The 21,902-nt window shown below is 45.6% G+C and overlaps 1 protein-coding gene and 1 pseudogene across 1 annotated transcript; both read right to left on the minus strand.

Annotated features, from left to right (window-relative positions):
- Positions 1-957: 957 nt before the first annotated feature.
- Positions 958-1,928, minus strand: LOC146341423 (olfactory receptor 12D1-like; annotated as a pseudogene).
- Positions 1,929-15,253: 13,325 nt separating this feature from the next.
- LOC146341424 (olfactory receptor 12D1-like) lies at positions 15,254-16,195 on the minus strand. The gene has a single exon (XM_084808345.1). The coding sequence runs from the start codon at positions 16,193-16,195 to the stop codon at positions 15,254-15,256; it is 942 nt and encodes a 313-aa protein (XP_084664471.1).
- Positions 16,196-21,902: the final 5,707 nt, after the last annotated feature.

A 21,902-nucleotide genomic window follows, 5' to 3' on the forward strand; every position in this document is an offset into this window, starting at 1 on the left:
ACCCAGCTCATTTACCAGTTTTGGACATTTGGGAAAATATAGGCACAGTTTGCCCAAGATGTTTTGCTGTCTGAGGCAAAAGGACAAGATGGCACTCTCCTCTTCATTGTACAGAAATGAAATGGACTGGCAGCTGAATCTTACTTCAACACTGATGATGGGATAGTATCCTTCACCACACCTAAGTACAACTAGCTTAGAGGTGCAGAGTAGGCAAAGGGACACACAGCTCTGCCTGCTCCCCATCTCCCAGCATTTGCTGTCCAAGGTGGTTGCCTCATTCTGCCTAATGATAGGGCCAGCTCTGCATCCAGGTCCAAAACCATGAGAATGAAGAAGCTAGTCTATATTAAATACCAATGAGGAGGTAAAAGCTGAATGAGAAATTTATGGAGCAATGGCAGCCATTTATTGCATATGACGATGAAAAGGGAAAATGGTAAGTAAGAACTGGCCTTTATTTGATTTAGTTAAAGGATGTAATTGGTTTGATCTATAGATACAGTAATATAGTTGGATGCAATATCGAGGACAGTGACTGTTTGCTTATTGTATATTGTTGAATTTGTATAGTTTATAAAAATGTGTATATAATAAATTAATGTTTTAAAAATCACCAACAAATTAAAACCTGTTGGGGGAATCCTTGAAAATAAGTACATAGCGCTACTGACATATTGCTTCAGGTTTATCAAGGCTTTGATCAAATTTGCCACTGAATTTTCCTCAACACAACATTCAAAGCCAATTTGGAGATTTCACTCCAAGCACAGCACAGCAGTAGGAATTTCAAAGGAAGATCAAATAATTTATCATGAGTAGCAGGTTCTGTTAAACTATGCTGTATCTGAGAGAGCATCAGTGATATTTATCCACACTGTACCAACCACCTTTCTCTTATACTTCTGTACTTTGCAGTTCCTCCACTAGGTGTCTAGTACTTGTCATTGTGAAATATCATGGATGGGGTACCTTTTGATCATTTCCTTTCGGGAACAAATGGAAACCTTTCTTCCTAGAGTCTTTTGTAAGGCAGTCTTGACCTCCTGATTTCTCAATGTATAGACAAGTGGGTTCAAAACGGGGGTAACTGCACTGTATATGAGGGTTATCATCATGTCTCTTTGAGATGCATTACCCACAGAGGGAAGCATATAGTTAAACAACACTGGCACATAGAGCAAAGCCACCACCATGAGGTGGGATCCGCAAGTGGAGAAGGCTTTCTGTCTGCCACTTCGTGACTGCACCTTGAAGAGAAGGAACACAATAATGTAGAGGTAGGAGAGGAGAGTGATTATGAAGGGACCCATGGCAATGCAACTGGTGACAGTATTGAGGAGCATGAGGTTGAGGTGGGTGCTGCCACAGGCCAGTTTCAACAATGGCTTGATGTCACAGAAAAAGTGTTCAATGTGATTTGGTCCACAGAAAGGGAGATGGGCAGTTGCCACCGCATGCATCAAGGCATGAAAAAAGCCAGTGGACCAAGTGGCTGCGGCCAACAGGAGGCAGACCTGCTTTCTCATGATGATGGTATAACGCAAGGGGTTGCATATAGCGACATAGCGGTCATATGCCATGACCCCAAGAAGAATGACTTCACTGCTGCCCAAGAAGTGGAAAAAGTGGAGCTGGGCCATGCAACTACTGAAGGAAATGGTTTGCAACTCTGATAGAAAACCAGCTAGCATCTTTGGAACAGTTACTGTGGAATAGAAGATGTCAAGGCAGGAAAGATTTCCAAGGAAAAAGTACATGGGAGTGTGGAGGTGTGGCTCAGCTATTGCTACAACCACAATAGCAGCATTTCCCATTAGGCTGGTCAAATACAACAGCAGGAAAATGGCAAAGAGTGTATTCTGAAGCTCGAGAAGGTTGGTCAGGCCCATCAAGATGAATTCTCTCACCTCTGTTTGGTTCTCCATCACTAAAAAGAAAGCAGAGAGTAAGAAAGAGGTGTAAGAACACTGCAGAGTGTTGGGGAAATCTCTTACCTATATCAGGAGGCTATCCAGGAATGGAGGGATCTGCCAGTTTCAGTATCTCTCGGTTTCTCTTCCTTTCACTCTTAAGTAAGTTTGATCTGTCCTGAACTGTGAGGTTTCTTTTAAAAGAAGTTTGCATGAAATTTTGTATCCTTTTTGTGTGCATATTTCTCCTAATGCAAGCATTTTGTATGCAATTTTGCCTGATATGTAGGGATGTCCGAAAGTCACTTAGCTTTCGCAGATTATGTTGATGGGGGGGAGGCATTCCGTCCCTCCCCCTGGAATCCTCACCGGGGGGTAGGTGCTCCATTCCTCCCCCCCCCGGAATCCTCCACGGCCGGCTGTGCTCTGCAGCAGTTCCGTGGAGCAGCAGGCCAGGCCCAGCCAGGCCAGAGCTGTCCGCAGCCAGATTTCCGGCATCGGAGGGCTCTGGGTAAAAAACCCAAAAAAACGCATACGCAAATGGCGGCAGCTACGGCCGCCACCATTTGCGTTCCTTAGTTTGGGCCATCTTAGTCTACGTAAATATTTACATAGACTAAGATGGCGAAAATAAGGGGAATACAAATAGCATAGCGGACGCTATTTGCGTTCCTTATTTTTGCCGTCTTAGTCTATGTAAATATTTATGTAGACTAAGATGGCCAAAAATAAGGAATGCAAATGGTGGTGGCCGTAGCCACCACCATTTGCATACATGGTTTATTTGTGTGTTTTTTTACCCAGAGCCCTCCGCGGCCGGAAATCCATCTGCAGACGGCTCTGGCCTGGGCCTGGCTGGCTGCTCTGCGGAGCTGCCGCGGAGCACAGCTGGCCATGGAGGATTCCGGGGGGGAGGAACGGATCACCTCCCCCCCCATCGAGGGATGGGGATGGAAAGGCTCCCCCCCCAACATCAACATAATCCGCGGAAAGGTAAGTGACTTTTGTACATCCCTAGGTAGATGCCTCATGTGCCTTCAGACCATGTCTTGGGACTTGGAAATTTTGTAGGAGAAACTCTCTATAACTAATTTGAATTAGCAAATTGCTGATGCTAATAAAGATCCTGAATTGTGACAGTGGTTTGAGAACCTGAATTACTCCTACAGGTTTGTTTTTTTACAAAATGTGTCCCTGCAATCCCAGTAGCGAAAAGAGTTTACAGTTTTGGCCCTTTTCCTCTTCCATTGCTGAGAAGTGAAACATTCCACTCACAAGCAATAGGCAAAGGGAAAATAGTAGTGTTCTCTGCTGTTGACATGGTGTTCTTGTTATCATGTAACACTCATGAGAAAGTGTTTGCATTTACAATGAATGATGCTACCAAAGTTTTAGAATCCATCAGAGGATTAACCATTTTAAACAAACTTTTTTTCCCATGGTGTGAAAGGGAAAATGTTATTGTAAGCATTCCACAGCCCTTACCCAACCTCTACTGCACAATATAATGGTTAACATACATATTGACAAAAGATAATTTTCGCTTTGGCTCTTCAACTTAATAGCTAGAAGCTTATTTTTTACCCATCTATTTTGTTGCAAAGAAAAATACTGAACAAAACAACATTTTGGGGGGCCTAACATTTCAGCCAGAAGTTAAAATCAGTCACACAATTTGATTAGCTACCCTTCTGAATGTGGGAAGGAAACAAAGGGGGAAAATGGGAAGGAAACAAAGTGAATGGGTCAATAAATGGCCTGGAAGTGGTTGATTGACACCAGTGTTCAAGTAGGGATGCTGGAGAAATTCAAGATGGACTAAAATGGGCTTGGGTTTCTAAGACTCCAAACTGTGGAGTCTGTGAACTTTCGGGTGTCCGTGTGTGCACGCGCCCATGTGTGCGTTTTACTTTCCCAAAACTTAAACATATTTATTCATAGCAAAATACTCAGGTTTCTGCTGAGGAAAAGTTGAAAGGCATGGGGGACAGTACACTAAATGTTACATGCTAAGGTGAATTATGTAAATTGTTATGAAACCCCTTAAGTAATTGTGTATTTTTCCCCATGATGAAAAACAATTTGCATCTGGTAACAGCGTTCCGTGCACCTCGGTGTTCAGTCATGCCGGCCACATGACCACGGAAGCATCTTCGGACAGCGCTGGCTCTTCGGCTTAGAAACGGGGATGAGTACCGCACCCTAGAGTCGGACACGACTGGTTGGGGACACCTTTACCTTTTTATGATGACAGAACAAAAGGCACCCGACGATCCACAAAACACAGAGCAGATTTTACACAGTCCATACATCCCTATGTTCAAGTTAAAAGGGAGTGGATCTGCTCAATGCATGGATGCATTGGAACAGTTGGGAAAACTCTCTGAGCTATGCACCTATGCCCCACATTAAAGCGACGGGACATATATTGTTGGGGTTAAAAGAGTTTACAACTTTATTTAACTAATTTCAGATAAGGGATCTGCAACAGGCAAATAGCCTAACATAAATAACTCCCTCCCTTCAGTGTGGGTTTCCTATCAGACTGTGGTAGAAGAACATCCCTCCCACCAAGGCAATCTTTTGGGATGAGGTCCCCAGGCTCAGGCCCAATGACTAGACTTTCACATAAGCAAGGTCCCCACAGCCTGCATTTTTAGCTGAAGGGGAGCCTGTCTGCTCCACTCTTCTTGCCCAGGCCTTATAGTTCCATTCAGGTAAATCAGGCAAACCCAAAGTGGAGGACCTGTCCCCACCCGTTATAGCCTCATTGCCATGAAATAGGTAGATCATAAGAAGCCTCCCTTCATTTTTAATGGTTCCCCAGGATACCCACCAAATTTTAATATTGGCTTTCCTTCCCCTAAATCCCACACTGTATGTGCCAACTGAATCCACATTGACATCCATTCAGCAGGGCAGTGTGCCACAGGTGGAAAACCCCTGCTAGTCACTCAGTCATTTTGGACCAGCAAGGTGGGGTGGGGGTGGAACCCTACTTGGCTTTAAAGCCAGCAACCAGTAAATAACCAACACTGTGTGGGCAAGCAGGTGTCAAACTACAAAGGTAAAAGAGGTGACAACAGAGCAGGAGTGGTACTCTGAAGTGCACTACTCCTCTGTGCCCAGCACCTGAACTTTGAAACTGGCCCTCCCTTGTCTCTCCTAGGGGCTGGGTGCAAAAAGGTGCCATCCCACCCACCCACCAGCAAGGCCGGAGGTTAAGAAGTGTCAGCATTCCAAGCAATAGTGAGATATAACTATTCAAACACACTTCCAATCAACATCTTGTCCAGAAATGTTCAAGTTGCTCAGAACAGCAGCCAGGAATTTGAGATGCTCACAGATACACAGTGTTCAAGTACTCAATGAGTTCTAATGAAAATATAAAACTGCCTTCTATAAAATTGCTTTCCTTGGCTCAAGTAAGCTGTTAACATATACTACTACATCAAGCAAGGTTTGCTCTGGAATGTTCAGTTTATCCCTGCTTGGGAATACAAAGCACGCCAGTAGTTATTCTACATTTAGCCTGACGCATGGCAACTGCCTTCAAAAAGTTATCCTTACTCAGCTGAATTAATAAAACACTTCACAATGAGACAAAGGGTGTTGTGTCCCTATTCATGCCGGCAGTAGCGTCTAAAATTTTCACTACGGGAGGAAAGAATAGGACAAATACGAATCACTAGAATAAAACACAGATATCTTATTGCACTTGTTCAGTTTGCAGACACCTCATACCTTGATGAACCCACTTATCCAATAAGTTAAGAAGAGAAGGTAATTGAAGATCGGAACACCGTTGGAGCATGGAATAAGTTGTATACTTGAGGTGGGCGTGGGACACAAGAGAGAAACCCTCATTGCTGAGTGAATCCTATAAGCCAGAAACCTCTGCAAAGTACATCCAGCTTATAAAACATTGCTGGCTGTCATTGGGGAAAAAGCACCAACATGCACCTGTGTTTCTTGATTGCTCATGTGGGGATACAATGCAAGTGCCTATTGGTTTTGAGAATGCAGACAATTTTTGCAACCAATTCATACTGCTGAACTGTATTTTTGAATGGCCAACGTTTTTAGAAGGTCACAGTTGTGGCCCTATGTTAAGGGTGAGTTGGACAAATAGCATTCCTCCAGTATACCCAGAAATTAGGAATGAAGTCCATTCTATATCTTATAGGACATAGAGCAGGTCCGTAGTTTGGGGGTGCTTCTGGCTCCATCTTTGTCACTGGAAGCCCAAGTGGCCTTGGTGGCCCAGAGCGCCCATTACCAATTTCGATTGGTACGCCAACTATGCCCATTTCTGGATAGGGTTAGCCTAACCACGGTGAGGCATGTACTGGCAACCTCATGATTAGACTACTGCAATACACTCCATGTGGGGCTGCCCTCATGCATGGTTCAGAAGCTGCAGCTAGTGCAGAATGGAGGAGCTAGGGTGCTCACTGGGATACCTAGCTATGCCAACGTAACACCTGTGTTAAAAGAACTGCACTGGCTGCATACAAGGTTATGTTACTGTCATGCAAAGCCCTAACAAACTTGGGACCAGGATACTTAGCAGACCGCCTTCCCTTGTACATACCAAGGCAACTTTTAAGATCAGCAGAGGGGGCTTTGCTGGTCATTCCAAAAAGAACGGAATGTCACCATGAAGTGCCCAGATGGTGGGCCTTCTCTGTAGCGGCATCCACCATCTGGAAAACCCTCCCTCGTGTAGTTCAGGAGACAGAAAACATGACATTTTTCAAACGCCTCCTGAAGACACACTTGTTCACCCAGGCTTTCCCTGGGCTGTAAGTAAATCAATGAGGCTGCTCCATTTTACTGCTCCTTGATTTTTCTTTTCTTTTTTTACTGTAGTCGGAAGTGTTCTTAATGTTGTGTTTTAATGCTGTGTTTTAATTTGTGCTCCTAGTATTGTATTTTAATGTTGTGAACCACTGAGAGATGTTATTATATTCAGTTGTATATAAGTGCCACAAATAACAAAACAAACAAACAAAGAAACCTCAGAAACTGGCTGAGAGGATTGTTCTGTAACATGGCATTTCAGGAGAGGTGCCCATTTTGAGATACAAAGGGTAAGAAATGGCTCATTTATAGGAGTTTAAAATTTGATGAGTGATCTCCAGCAGTTTAACACATATTACAGGTTTCTTTCCATAGATATATCTGGAGTTAAACTTTATGAGCCAATTTCTCTGTTTGTGCAGCATTCTTTGGGAAACTATTTGTTGTGTCAGGTCAGGGGGAAGGTCTAGCATGTGCTGTGCTCCAGTACTAGATTAACATGGTTGTAGATTTTCTTTAAAAACTTATTTTTTCAGCCCATTTTTTCCCTGTTATCATAGGTTCTGCCCTGGATTATTTTATGCCAGTAATTGTGCATAAATGGGCCTCTTTACGGCCACAATTTGCACAGAACCATGATATATGGAAAAGGCCACGCTGCCATTTTGCACAAAATGGCGGTTCGGACGAGTAGCGGGAGGCCATGCGCCACTCACTGGGCACCCACGAACTGCCTGGCAGCTCAACGTGCACTGCGAACAGGGCCGGGTGACTGGCAGGGGCCCAGCAACCAACAGGGGATGGGGTGAATTTGCCCATCCCTAACCCAACTTATGGAATAAACTGGGGATGGGAGAATTCACTGGAGCCTGCCTCGGGCGCTGCTTGCCAGACTTCCACTGGCCAGCTGCCCCTGTGAAATGCATTGTGTTAGCTACCAGACAGTCTGTAGGAGCCTGGGCCCCAGCGTGCTGTGTGCCTGCATCCGCAAGCCATCATTTTGAGTAAAAAAGGCAGTTCTGCTATTGATGTAAGTCACGATTTGCATAAAATGGGGCAGCAAATGGCCCCATTCATGCCAAATGACAAGCGTAAACGGTCTAATTAGACCATTTATGCAAATGATGATGTAGGTAAATAGTGGAGCCACCATTTTTACTCAAAATGGCAGCTCATGGACAAGCGGGGATCCCTGTGCTTGTCTGACTTGGTGCACACTGAGTCAGACAAGCAAGGGATCTGTGGACTGGCTTCCAGGGTGTCGAGAAATCACCAAACCTCGAGCCCCAACTGGATCCTCGTGACATCCCTAGAAAAAAACTCCCCAAAGATATTTGCCTTTCTTTACATCTGTGTTGTGATCTTTTTAGCACTAGGCAAAGACATTTATTTCCCCACAGGCATTTTAGAGACTAGTTTTAGGTTATTATGGCTCTTTTATTGATTCCTGTGGTGTTCCGTGTTTTGCATTATATCGTATTTTATTCCTGTAAATATTGATATTGTATTTTATACTTTTCGCTGTTCTATGACCTTTTAGTTTTTTAGCAGTTTGCAATCCTTCCAGAGAATATTAATTACTGGGTGGATTAGAAATATACTGAATAAACAAATAATACAATAAATAAACAACTTTCCTTGAAACCAACCAGGGGAAGATGGCAACTGCGGTGAAAAATGTGGCAGGTGCTCCAGAGGCCCTTGTGGCTGTGACTAGAACTAATGGTCCCCTTGTTCCTGTTGGGGAAATGATGGTATTTGAATCATTTCCACCAGGGAGAAGATCTTGGTGGAAATGATGCAAATGGCATTGTTTTCCCACTGAGGACATCACAGTGCGACTGGTATTCCCATTCCCATCCCTAGCAAAACAAGGGACTCTGACAGGGCTGCCATGGTGTCCATTGTGGTCTCCAGCTCTGCCTTTCCTTCCCCAAAGGTTTTTTTAAAAAATGGATCCCTGCAGCATAGGAAGGCGGATCAAGGTGAACTGTTTTTTCCTGTTTGCAGCAGACTGCAAATAAGCCTAAGCTCACCTTGATATTGTTTGTAACAATTTGAAAGGCAGTGCTCACTTTTTCAAGCATCCCTATTAGAATTCTTATGACATCCCTGAGTATATGTCTGACATAACCTATGAAATAGGGATCATATGTGACATTTGATTCTCTTTAGTTATTAATAAGCAATACCAATTAGGGATGTACGGGCGGTGTAATACCCACTCTGTCTGTGTTTCGTGGATTGTCAGGTGTCTTTCATTCCAGCTAGGGGTGCACGAAAGTCACTTACCTGGTCTCGCAGCTTGCTTCACAGTGGGGGGGAGGCACTTCGCTGCTCCCCCCGAAGTTCAGGCCGGGGGGGGAGGCTTCCCTCCTCGCCCGGCCGAAATTCAGGCCGGGGAGGAGGCGCCTCGCCTTGCCAGGCTGTGAAATAAAAAGTAAAAAAAAACAAAAACGCCCCCGTGATAGGCTACGTGACGATTAACGTAGCCTATCATGGCTAGATCTGCAAAGTCAGCCATGATAGGCTACGTTAATCATCACGTAGCCTATCACGGGTGACTTAAAAAAAAAAAAGCGTACGCAAAAGCGGCCCCCATAGGGAGCCGCCATTCGCGTTCCTTATTTGGTCCCTGTAGTCTACATAAAGATTTACATAGACTACGGCGAAAATAAGGGCAACGCTATTTGCGTTGTCCTTATTTTCGCCGTAGTGTACGTAAATCTTTACGTAGACTACAGGGACCAAATAAGGAACGCGAATGGCGGCTCCCTATGGGGGCCGCCATTAGCCGTACATGCTTTTTTTTTCTTTTTTTTTAAGTCACCAGTGATAGGCTATGTGACGATTAACGTAGCCTATCACGGCTGACTTTGCAAATCTAGCTGTGATAGGCTACGTTAATCGTTATGTAGCCTATCACAGGGGTGTTGTTGTTTTTTTTTACTTTGCTTGTAATGGCGGCGGCGGCAGCTGGTCGAAAGACTGGCTGCCGCCCCTGCCCCTGACGAAGACCTGCCGAACCACCGCTGGGACCCGCTGCCGGGAGGGACATTCGTGAAAGGTAGGTCCCATCCCGGGGGGGGGGCAGGGGACGGGGGGGCGGAGAAGTTCTCCCTGAACAACCTTCGGAGGACCGAATGCGTTGGCGCTCGGCCCCCCGAAGTCTCGGGGAGAAATTCTCCCCCATCCCTAGTTCCAGCATCCACCCACAGATGGATGCAAAAAAAAATGTAATCATGCAGAAAAATATGCAAATAGTGATGCAAATATTTATGTACGTATTTACATAATTTACCTCAGTACGTAACATTTCATGTATTGTCCCCCATTCCATTCAGCATTTCCTCAGCAGAAATTTATGCATTTTTCTATGGATTTGTATGCATGGATTTCAGGAAAGGGAAAAAAAAGTCATCCAAAAGTCCACGGACTCCTTGCGGCCTGAGGGGGGTGCTCCACAGCAGTTTCTGCAGATCAGATTCTTAGAAATCTGAGCTCATTTTAATCCATCTCAAATTTCTCCAGCATCCCTACCCTAGTACCAATAGTCTTCTGAGCATATAAAGTAAAATTTATAGTTAAACTGTATGTAAAATGATGCAGCAGCCTTGCAGAAGCTAATCAAGTTTTGGTCTGATAGGTGCCTTCAGGAAAGACCATCTGAGTACACCAGTTTGTTTTTCATGTTGCAGAAATGCAACATGCAGATAAATGTAATAGAATTAATTGGGCTCCTTGTACTAGAGTTCAGCACACTGTAGTAAATGGGCTATTAGACATTCAAGAATCCTGTATGATGCCGCAAAGATTCTGGTGCACCTCTCTTGCTCACATACTTCATACAATCATTGCTTAAACTTATGGATATCCATTTTCCTCTCTTTTCTTTTGACTGTAAGCTGAATGATAAAATAATTTCCCCTTATTTATGCTCTGTCATCCAAAGAAACACTGTTCTGCATGTTGTGATAAGACAGTTAGTGCAGTATTTCAGATCAACATGGAATGCTTTTGCTTCAGCAGTGGTGTAGAGGCAGATTTTGAAGTGCAGGCATTCATCATAACAGTCCCCATAGCCACACCCCAAAGCAGAGTCCAAAATTTCAGGCAACTGTATAGGTTTGTATCAACAAACCAGTTCTAGCAGTTTTCATTTCCATCACAAGCAGGAGTTCCATAAAGCTCATGGGTCTTCATTCAAGACCAAGCCACCCCAACATAATTTACATTGAAACGAGGAACAATATATTGTTGCTAGGAAAAGTCATCCCTACCCCTCCCTCATTTCCCTTGAGCCCCACCCACCACTGGAATGCAAACTTCAAGAGCCTCTCTGAAATTGAATTTGGACCTGGGGCTGACAGTGGTTCTCCACACCTCAGCTATAGAAATCAGCATATTCCTACAATTATAAACTTCATCTCTTTGAAGGAACCTGAAGGGACTTGTTCAGCTTTCTCTGCTCTTCAGTTTACTTTGATTGCCTTTTGATTGTTGAGTTTGTTTGTCCCACTTAGGGGTGGACGAAAGTCACTTACCTGTCCTCGAAGATTTCCCACTGTGGGGAGGAGGCACTTCGTTGCTCCCCCTGTGAAGTTCAGGCTGGGGGGGGAGGCTTCCCGCCTTGCCCAGCTGAAATTCAGGCCAGGGAGGAGGCGCCTCGCCTCACCCGGCCGCGAACTAAACAGTTAAAAAAAAAATGCCCCCGTGATAGGCTACATGACGATTAACGTAGCCTATCACGGCTAGATCTGCAAAGTCAGCCGTGATAGGCTACATAAATCACCACGTAGCCTATCACGGGTGACTTAAAAAAAAAAACAGTACGCAAATGGCGGCCCCCATAGGGAGCCGCCATTTGCGTTCCTTATTTGGTCGCTGTAGTCTACGTAAATGTTTACGTAGACTACGGCGACCAAATAAGGAACGGGAATGGCGGCTCCCTATGGGGGCCACCATTATCGGGACGCGCTTTTTTTTTTTTTTAAGTCACCCGTGATAGGCTAAGTGACAATTTACATAGCCTATCACAGCTGACTTTGCAAATCTAGCCGTGATAGGCTACGTTAATCGTCACGTAGCCTATCACTGGGGCGTTTTCTTTTCTTTTATTGCAATGGTGGCAGCGGCGGCCGGTCGAAAGATCGGCTGCCGCCCCCGCCCCTGACGAAGACCCGCCGAACCGCCGGCCGGACCCGCCGCCGGGAGGGACATTCGGCAAAGGTAAGTCCCGTCCCAGGGTGTGTGCGGGGGGCGGGGGGTGCAGAGAATTTCTCCCCGAAACTTGTTCGGGGGGCCGAACACATTCGCGCTCGGCCCCCCGAAGTTTCGGGGAGAAATTCTCCGCCATCCCTAGTCCCACTACCACGAATGAAGACAGCAGACCATAAATTGAGTTAACGATCAACACAACTTTATTAATTAACAGCATCTGCAATGGGGACAACCTAACATCGTACAGTAAGGGTCCGCGACTTCAGTTGAGACCAATGCCAACTTGCCATGGTTGACTCTACTCTGGCTTAGGGATGGCGGAGAATTTCTCCATGAATCTCGGGGAGGCCGAATGCCAACGCATTCGGCCCCCCGAAATTGGCGGTGAAATTCTCCGCCCCCCCGACCCCCCCCCCGGGATGGGACTTACATCCCTCAAATGTCCCTCTCGGAGGCAGGTCCTGGCAGCGTTTCGGCAGTGTTTCGGCGGGGGCGGGGGCAGCGGCCAGTCTTCTGACTGGCTGCCGCCACCGCCATTACAAAGTGAATGTTAAAAAACACACACACACACGTCATAGGCTACGTAACGATTTACATAGCCTATCATGGCTAGATTTCCAAAGTCAGCCATGATAGGCTACGTAAATCGTTACGTAGCCTATCACTGGTGACTTTGGGAAAAAAAAACGCCTATGCAAATGGCGGTGCCCATGGGCGCCGCCATTTGCATTCCTTATTTGGGCCCGGGTAGTCTACGTAAAGATTTATGTAGACTACGGTGAAAATAAGGGCAACGCAAATCCATGGGCGCCGCCATTTGCGTATGCACTTTTTTTTTTCAAAGTCACTCGTGATAGGCTACGTAACCATTTACGTAGCCTATCACGGCTGACTTTGGAAATCTAGCCATGATAGGCTACTTAAATTGTTATGTAGCCTATCACGTGTGTGGTGTTTTTTTTTGCTATTTGCGTTGCCCTTATTTTTGCCGTAGTCTATGTAAACATTGACGTAGACTACAGCGACCAAATAAGGAACGCGAATGGCGGCTCCCTATGGGGGCCGCCATTATCCGTACACACTTTTTTTTTTTTTTTTAAAGTCACCCGTGATAGGCTACGTGACGATTCACGTAGCCTATCACGGCTGACTTTCCAGATCAGGGGACGTGTTGTTGTTTTTTTTTTTACTTTCGTGTTCGCGGCCGGGCGAGGCGGGAAGCCTCCTCCCCGGCCTGAATTTCGGCTGGGCGAGGCGGGAAGCCTCCCCCCCCGGCCTGAATTTCGGCCGGGCGAGGCGGGAAGCCTCCCCCCCCGGCCTGAACTTCGCGGGGGAAGCAGCGAAGCGCTCCCCCCCCACCGCGAAAAAGCTGCGAGAAAAGGTAAGTGACTTTCGTTCACCCCTACCCCCACCGCGAAGCAAGCTGAGGGACCAGGTAAGTGACTTTCGTACATCCCTACCCTGGCTCCAGGCACTGCATCAATTGTCTGGCTAATGGGCGCTTCTTCTTGTCTTCACAGCAATGTCTCAATCCCATGACACCACAGTGGGGTAGGCCCTGGATGTGTTGTGATTGCCAGTGCCCCAGTATAGCTCCCTTTCTCATTTACCCTTTACTAGGCCTCATTTCTCCAATGTCTATGGTGAGAGTAAGGTCCTGCATGCTGTCCCCTTCAGTTGTGTCCCAGATTATAGCGCATTTAGTTTGTCACATAGAATTTAAGGTAATAGGTTAGAGGTAATAATGACTAATTTATATGACTTTTAAAAAGTATTTGAAAATTCAGAGAGGATAACCCTGCCCATCCTTGACTATGTCTCTTGGTGATATGATACAGTGGCCTTGTTCAGACGTCACACTAAGCCATGTTGGTTAGGGTTTTTTTTGTTAACCACAGGGGCTTAATGTGTTGTGTGGGGAAAAGAAAGAAAGAAAGAAAAAACATGTTCTGCATGGTCACTAAGACACTTGGGGCAACCACCCCCTGCTAAAAGGTTAAAGGGCCCTGGGGTAGCTTACAGTTACATGTGGCAGGCTTTCTGGTGGCCTAAATGAGCCCCAAAGAACCTGCAGGCCATGACCATAAAGTCCACTGGCTAGAGCATCAACCACTGTGGGCCAACCACTCTAGCCACCACGGACTTTCTCGATGGTTGTACAGGTTTTTGGGAAGATGGAGAGGCCACTGAGATCCCATTCACACCATGGAGGATGTCGGCATCCACACGAACCACTCAGGTAAGCTCACCGAGAAATGGGGGGGTAGTGGAAACCATGTGGTGCCACGTGGTTCCCAGTTGTCTGACATCTACTAGGGATGTATGAAAGTCACTTACCTGTGATGAAATTTGATTCGTGGTGGGGGGGAGGCACTCTGTCCCTCCTTCCGAAATTCTGGCCAGGGGGGAGGCGTCCCATCCCTCCCCCCCAAATTCTGGCCGGGGGGGAAGCGCCCCGTCCCTCCTGCTGCGAATCCTGTCCTGCCGGGACTGCAAATGGCGGCGGCCGTAGCCGCCGCCATTTGCGTCCCTGCAGTCGGCCATGATAGGCTACGTAAATGTTTACGTAGCCTATCACAGCTGAGTGAAAAAAAAAAAACGTGCATACGCAAATGGCGGCGCCCATGGGCGCTGCCATTTGTGTTCCTTATTTTGGCACATCTAGTCTATGAAAACATTTACATAGACTACGGCGAAAACAAGGGGAACGCAAATAGCATAGATGCTATGCTATTTGCATTCCCCTTATTTTCGCCGTAGTCTATGTAAATGTTTACGTAGACTAGACGGTGTTTGTTTTTCACTCAGCTGTGATAGGCTACGTAAAGATTTATGTAGCCTATCATGGTATTTTTTAAAAATCTAGCCATGATAGGCTAAGTAAATCTTTACGTAGCCTATCACATTTTTTTTAAAAAAAACCTTGGAAATGGCGGCAGAGGCAGCCGGTCGGAAGACCGGCCGCCGCCACCGCCACCGAACTGCCGCCGCCAGGGAGATTCACCCAAGGTAAGTCCTGTCCCGGGGGGGCAGGGGGCAGACTGTTTCGCCACCAATTTCGGGGGGCCGAATGCACTGGCATTCGGCCTCCCCAAGATTCGTGGTGAAATTCTCTGACATCCCTACGTCTAACGGGTCCATGTGTAGTGTTTTCGCTACCCCCTCCAGTTACTGTAACCACCCTCCCCCTGTGCACATGTGAATAGGCTCAGTGTGTGACAGAATCTTGGCTACTGTAATCTGTGTGTATGTATGCAATAGGGTGTAAGAGAGAACAATTAGTTACGTAATAGTATTCCAGAGGTAATTAGAAACATTTATTTCCTTCTAAAGAGGAGTTTTTGTTTTAGCATTTTCCTCATAGCAGATTTTACCTCTTGATTTCTCAAAGTGTAAATCAGAGGGTTTAAAACTGGAGTAACTACAGTATACAGCAGAGACAAGATCATGTCTCTTTTAGAAGATTCTCTGGCAGAGGCAAGCATGTAGTTGGAAATAACTGGGATATAGAAGACAGCCACAACTGTCAGATGGGAGGCACAGGTCGAGAAAGCTTTCCAGCGACTTTGCCATGACTGGACTTGGAAGATGAGGAAGGAGATGATATAGAGGTAGGAGAGAAGAATGAAGAAGAAGGGACTCAGGGCAAAAGAACCAGTGACAACATTAAGAAGGGTGAGGTTGAGGGCAGTGCTATTGCAAGCCAAGGCTAACAGGGGCTTGATGTCACAGAAAAAGTGCTGGATAAGAGTAGATCCACAGAACCATAGCTGGGAGGTCATCACTGTGTGCATCAGGGCATGAAAAAACCCAGCAGTCCAGGTAGCCACAGCTAGCATAAGGCAAGTCAAATTACTCATGATGGCAGTGTAACGCAGAGGGTTACATATAGCTACATAGCGATCATAAGCCATGACACCCAGAAGCACAGCCTCACTGCTGCCCAGGAAGTGGAAGAAGTGAAGCTGGGTGAGGCAGCCTATAAAAGAAATTGAGTGCTGCTGCATTAGGAAGCCACCCAGCATTCTCGGAACAGTCACGGTAGAGTAACATATGTCCAGAAAAGAGAGGTGTCGTAGAAAAAAATACATGGGGGTGTGGAGGCGTGCCTCAGCAAAGCCTATTGCCAAAATGACCCCATTCCCCAGCAAACAGGCCATATAGAGCAGCAGGAAAAGTCCAAAAAGAATATGTTGCTGTCTGCGGTCATTTGTTAGACCCAGGAGAATGAACTGATGCACCTCTGTCTGGTTCCTCATTTCTGTGCAAATAGTAAACAAACAAAGTGGAAACTTACTCAGTGATTCCAAAATGGAATGGGAAGTATCACAGTGATAGATATGAAACTTTAGAGTCAATTTCTCTAACTGAGTATCCAAGGATCCGTGGATACCTGTGTTTCCTGATCTGGAAAAAAAAAAAAAAAGGCCCATGGGAGAGGTGTTACTTAGTGATATCTTCTCCTAGTCTTTCATTGACTTTCAGGAAACCAGGGAGGTCATCAACTGCCAGAGAGATGATTGCACAATGAAAGACAGGAAACTCAAACTCATTCTATGTTGACAGTGTATACATGTGAAGGTGAATCTCTATTAAATTTTCTTGTAGCTGTTAATGAAGAATGATCAGATGAAACGGTGAATGATGTAGAGAAAAATGTTAACACTTTCTGATGCAAAAGAAGCTGCTCTGAGATGAGACATAGAAAGACAATGGGTAGGATCTAGTTTAAAAATATTACTAAAATCAATTGAAAAAAGTGAGAATTAAGTTAATCATGAGTAGGGATGGCGGAGAATTTCTCCACGAATCTCCGGGAGGCCGAATGCCAACGCATTCGGCCCCCCGAAATTGGTGGGGAAATTCTCCGCCGGACCCCCCCCCCCGGGGTGGGACTTACCTCGTGCAAATGTCCCTCTCGGCGGTGGGTCCCAGCAGCGTTTCGGCGGCGTTTTGGCGGGGGCGGGGGCAGCGGCCGGTCTTCTGACCGGCTGCCACCGCCACCATTACAAAATAAAAAAGTAAAGTAAAAAAACCCCACACACCCGTGATAGGCCACATAATGATTTACGTAGCCTATCACGGCTAGATTTCCAAAGTCAGTCTTGATAGGCTACATAAATCGTCACGTAGCTTATCACGGGTGACTTTGGAAAAAAAAAGCGCGTGCGCAAATGGCGGCGCCCATGGGCACTGCCATTTGCGTTCCTTATTTGGACAGGGGCAGTCTACGTAAAGATTTACGTAGACTATGGCGAAAATAAGGGAACGCTATTTGCGTTGCCCTTATTTTCGCCGTAGTCTATGTAAATCTTTACGTAGACTAGACGTGCCAAAATAAGGAACGCAAATGGCGGCGCCCATGGGCGCCGCCATTTGGGTACGCGCTTTTTTTTTCATAGTCACTCGTGATAGGCTATGTAACGATTTACATAGGCTATCATGGCTGACTTTGGAAATCTAGCCGTGATAGGCTACGTAAATCGTTACGTAGCCTATCACGGGTGTGTGTTGTTGTTTTTTTTACTTTACTTTTTTATTACGTGGCCGGGGAGACTGGGTGCTCCTCCCCGGCCTGAATTTTGGTGGCTAGGGATGGGGCACCTCCCCCCTGGCTTGAATTTCGGCCGGGCGGGGCGGTGTGCCTCCCCCCCTTCACCTGAACTTCGGGGGGAGAACCGAAGCACCTCCCCCCCACCGCGAAGCAAGCTGCGGGGCCAGGTAAGGGACTTTCGTCCATCCCTAACATGAGTAACTTAAGTTCCATTGATTTCAATGGGTCTGTTCTGGGTTAATGTGTTGCATTATTTCAGCACGATGTATCTGATCCCTCTGTTTGTTTGTTTTTTGGTTGGTTGGTTGGTTGGTTTACTCTAGTATATGCTTTCCTGATTTGGATCAGGACAACAATATACTTGGAGGGGAAAATTTAACCTTTACTCCACTATTTTCTTCCCAAAATCACACATACCACCCCACACAAGAGTTTCCAAAGGTGAGAAGCCTCCAATGATGAGTAGGTATGACCGTATATGAATGCAACCCATTATTTACAAAAAAAGAAAGAAAGAAAAAGAGGAAATGAAGAAAGACGTTCTCCCCCATGGAAAAATTACACTTTTTTGCATTATTTCCCTCACCTACATCACTACTTTCCTCACCTACAACACTACTTGTTTGTACTTAATCCATAATTCCTCCCTTTTTGCAATGCAGACAGATAGCAGATAACTTAGGGATGAACATATGAGCCAGATGGCTGACAATTAATGGATTCTGGACTGAACATATCGAAAAACTCCGTGAGTATGGAAATGGTTTCAAAAAGGAATAGTTTGCTCCTGCCATCTTACCTGGATAGACTGTATTTTTCTTTCTTTCAAGACATGAAATGCATAATATAAAATGCACAGAGCCACACTGAGACAGTATCAACAGTATCCCACTGCTCGTGCTAAAGTAGACAAGAGCTGCAGCATCTCTGTAAACTTTGAAAACACTCATGTATCTCATCTACCATTAACACCATTGGGAGGAAAAATTCTTTGGAGAGTATTTGAGCCCCAGGATATAGAGAGTCTAGATGTCCAATTAGAGTTTGTTTATTTCAAAAACATAAATGATTGATTATACCTCTGGAGAGATGATAATTATTACAATATTTAGTTTTTAACTGGTAAATTAACATCAAGAGTGAGAGAGAAAACCCTGGACTTCTTGACTTGGTCCTTAAGAAATGTACTGGAAATTATACTTCAGCAAATTCACATTGGAGTTTCAGCTAAATATCATAGATGTCATGGCATCTATCCTTAAGATGGCAGTGAGTAAAACAAGTGTTCTACTCTTATTCCAAGAGATTGGAGGGTGTGTGTGTTCATTCTAACCTTCATAAAATTGAAATGATCACACCATCCATTATTCAGGTACCGGAAATAAGTGTTCATTTTACATATCCTCAAAATTTCAGGAAGGTTGGTTAATGATTAAGATAGAAAGAGCAGCTTAAATACAAAAGGAAAGGAAGGAAGGAAGGAAGGAAGGAAGGAAGGAAGGAAGGAAGGAAGGAAGGAAGGAAAGCTCCATCTGTCAAAAAAGACATTCAGAAACAGGTTGGCAAATGATTTTTAGTGAAGATTTCTTAAAAAATCGAAGTGGTCTCACATAAAATGTTGATGGCTTTCTATTGCAAGTGGAGATGGGTCAAACAAGAGTCAAACAACAAGGCTTGGGTTGAAAATTGGGCCACATTTATTGAAAATATCTGCAAAGGGGTACCTAGGACGGGCACCTGACTGTGCCAGCAACTAGCTGGCACTTCTCGGGTGAAAGCACACCCATCCTGAGGGGTGGTGTCCATCTCGCTGCCCCTCCAGACTGCCCCTTCTGGGGGAGGTAGACCTTCCCCTGTCACTCCCAACCCAGTGCTGCACAACACCTGGGTGAGTGAGGGGTTGGTCTCCCTGGCAACCCTTATCCCACTGCCGAGCCGCACAACCCGTTTGGGGGGCCTGAGGCGTCACCTGTGACCATAGGTGCCTCTGCATGCACACCATCCCTAATCTCTTTCTGCTTTTGCCCATCCTAGCCACCAACTGGAATGTGACCAATGAGAGATTAGACTGTATTCACCTACAGAATGCACCCCAGCCCAAAAACAGGGTGAAGTAGGAAAAAAGACTCACAGTAGAAGGTCAATTGAACTGTGAGCCAAAAATTCCTACATGGCTCCCCAAAGGGCAACTGGTAATAAACCCACACTGCTTAAAGCAGGATGGGAGGGAGCCGTGAGAGCGAGAGAGCTTCTGTTAGGAGGGGTGCAGAGCTTAAGAGGGCTCTGCCGGCCCCTCCCATGCCTGGTGGTGCCACTGGGGGATACCCAATGGCACAGAGCCACCCCTTCTCTCCCCACCCACCTGCAATGCCCCCCCCTTCTGCCAGACAAGCTGGCACTGGGGTTAGGGCATTTTCTCTTGTACTGGAGTATGTGGGAAACTGTTTTTCATCAAATTTGCATTAAAACAACTTCTTAAAAAACTTTTAGTGAGAGTTCATGGGACACTCATAACTATCCACAGCTGTAGGAGCCTTTCTCTCTCTCCCACCTCACAGCTGGTTTAGAATGTTGAGGAGAAGGAGAATAACAGCTGGGTCTAGTCCCATCACAGCAGCACTGAAGCAGTGATCAGGGTGACCACTGATGTCAAAAATGGAGGATATTACACTCCTGGACAAAACAATAGCCATTCTCTGCTAAGGGAGCAGTTTTAATTGAATTGTTGTGTAACAGGCTACTCCTAGTTACCTATATGACTTTGATATTCACAAAGAGTTTTATTCTACAACCTGTACTGTTTCCCTTTATCACCTCAACTCTTACATAACCAAGGGCAGAAGGTATAGGATTTTATAAACAAAATTTATTAATTATAGTATAAAGTTGTTGAACGGTAAATAACTAACTTTCAATGGCTTTATCAATACATAATCTCTCATATTCTAGAGCACACTCTCAATCAATCACCTCACAATTACCACAGACCACAGACCTCTCTCTGTCCAAAAATCCTATCTCAAATCATATCCCTGGCTCTGTCTGTCTCACATAAGCCCAGCACTCTGTTTATGTAGCAAACACACTCCACCCCTTCACTCTCTCATCCAGTCATCACACATATGCACATCTATCATTCTTCCTATCACTCACCCCATTCTCACACTAGAGATACTCACCATAAACATAGAGATATAACAGGAATACATCACCATAACTGTGGGTTCATTATATACATACGTGTTACATCACAGAGTCATCTGAAAACCTAGAATAAATGTAGTTGTATTATACAGCTTAGCTACATAAATTGAATCAAATCCTTTGCCTGGGTTTAACTCAAATTGTGTAGTGAAGTGTCCTGGTCAGTTGGTCTCTGATACATAGTGGCCATGGCCATCACATTATTGTACAGTCCAGAAACTGAACCTGCTTTGTCAGGGAATCATAGAATCATAGAATAGTAGGGTTGGAAGGGGCCTACAAGGCCATCGAGTCCAACCCCCTGCTCAATGCAGGAATCCAAGTCAGAGAATCCCTGACAAATGGCAGTCCAGCTTCGTCTTGAAGGCCTCCAGTATGGGAGAGCCCACCACCTCCCCAGGTAATTGGTTCCATTGTCGTATTGCTCTTACAGTCAGGAAGTTCTTCCTGATGTTCAGCCAGAATCTGGCTTCCTGTAACTTGAGCCCATTATTCCGTGTCCTGCACTCTGGGATGATCAAGAAGAGATCCTGGCCTTCTTCTCTGTGACAACCTTTCAAGTACTTGAAGAGTGCTGTAGTAAAAATGTAACCTAAAAGCCATTGTATGTGTCTTAAGCAGCACGTAGTATTGTAAGAGCTGCGCATGCCTGGAATGAGCAGACAGTAACCCTAAGATAAGATTGCCAAGCAAACTGCTAGCAACCAATCAAAGTGATACGCTGGCTAAGGAATGCAAGCTGAGGTGATAAAACTGTAGCGCGGGGGTCGCCCAGGGTCGACTCTGCTTTTGAGCGTGAGCTCCTTTGTCGAACTGTTTGCAAACAATAAAATCGAGTTGGACCCAGCCTGAAGTTGACTCTCCTCTTGGGGGCAAATTGGACTAGCCTCCAGGGGGCGAAATTAGCATTTTGTGCAACAGTGCTATCATATCTCCCATCAGTTTTCTCTTCTCAAGGCTAAACATGCCCAGTTCTTTCAGTCTCTCTTCATAGGGCTTTGTTTCCAGTCCCCTGATCATCTTTGTTGCCCTCCTCTGAACCCTCTCCAGTTTGTCTGCATCTTTCTTAAAGTGTGGTGCCCAGAACTGGACACAGTACTCCAGATGAGGCCTAACCAGTGCTGAGTAGAGGGGAACTAGTACTTCCCAGGATTTGGAAGCTATGCTTCTATGAATGCAGCCCAAAAGAGCATTTGCCTTTTTTGCAG

This window comes from Heloderma suspectum, chromosome 6 (genome assembly GCF_057233095.1).
Source record: "Heloderma suspectum isolate Gila_16-S chromosome 6, 16-S_ref, whole genome shotgun sequence".
NCBI classification, from domain to species: Eukaryota; Metazoa; Chordata; class Lepidosauria; order Squamata; family Helodermatidae; genus Heloderma; species Heloderma suspectum.

Bases quoted from the DNA above. Each gene is read 5' to 3' on its own strand.
- LOC146341424 (XM_084808345.1), bottom strand. From the start codon at position 16,195: ATGAGGAACCAGACAGAGGTGCATCAGTTCATTCTCCTGGGTCTAACA.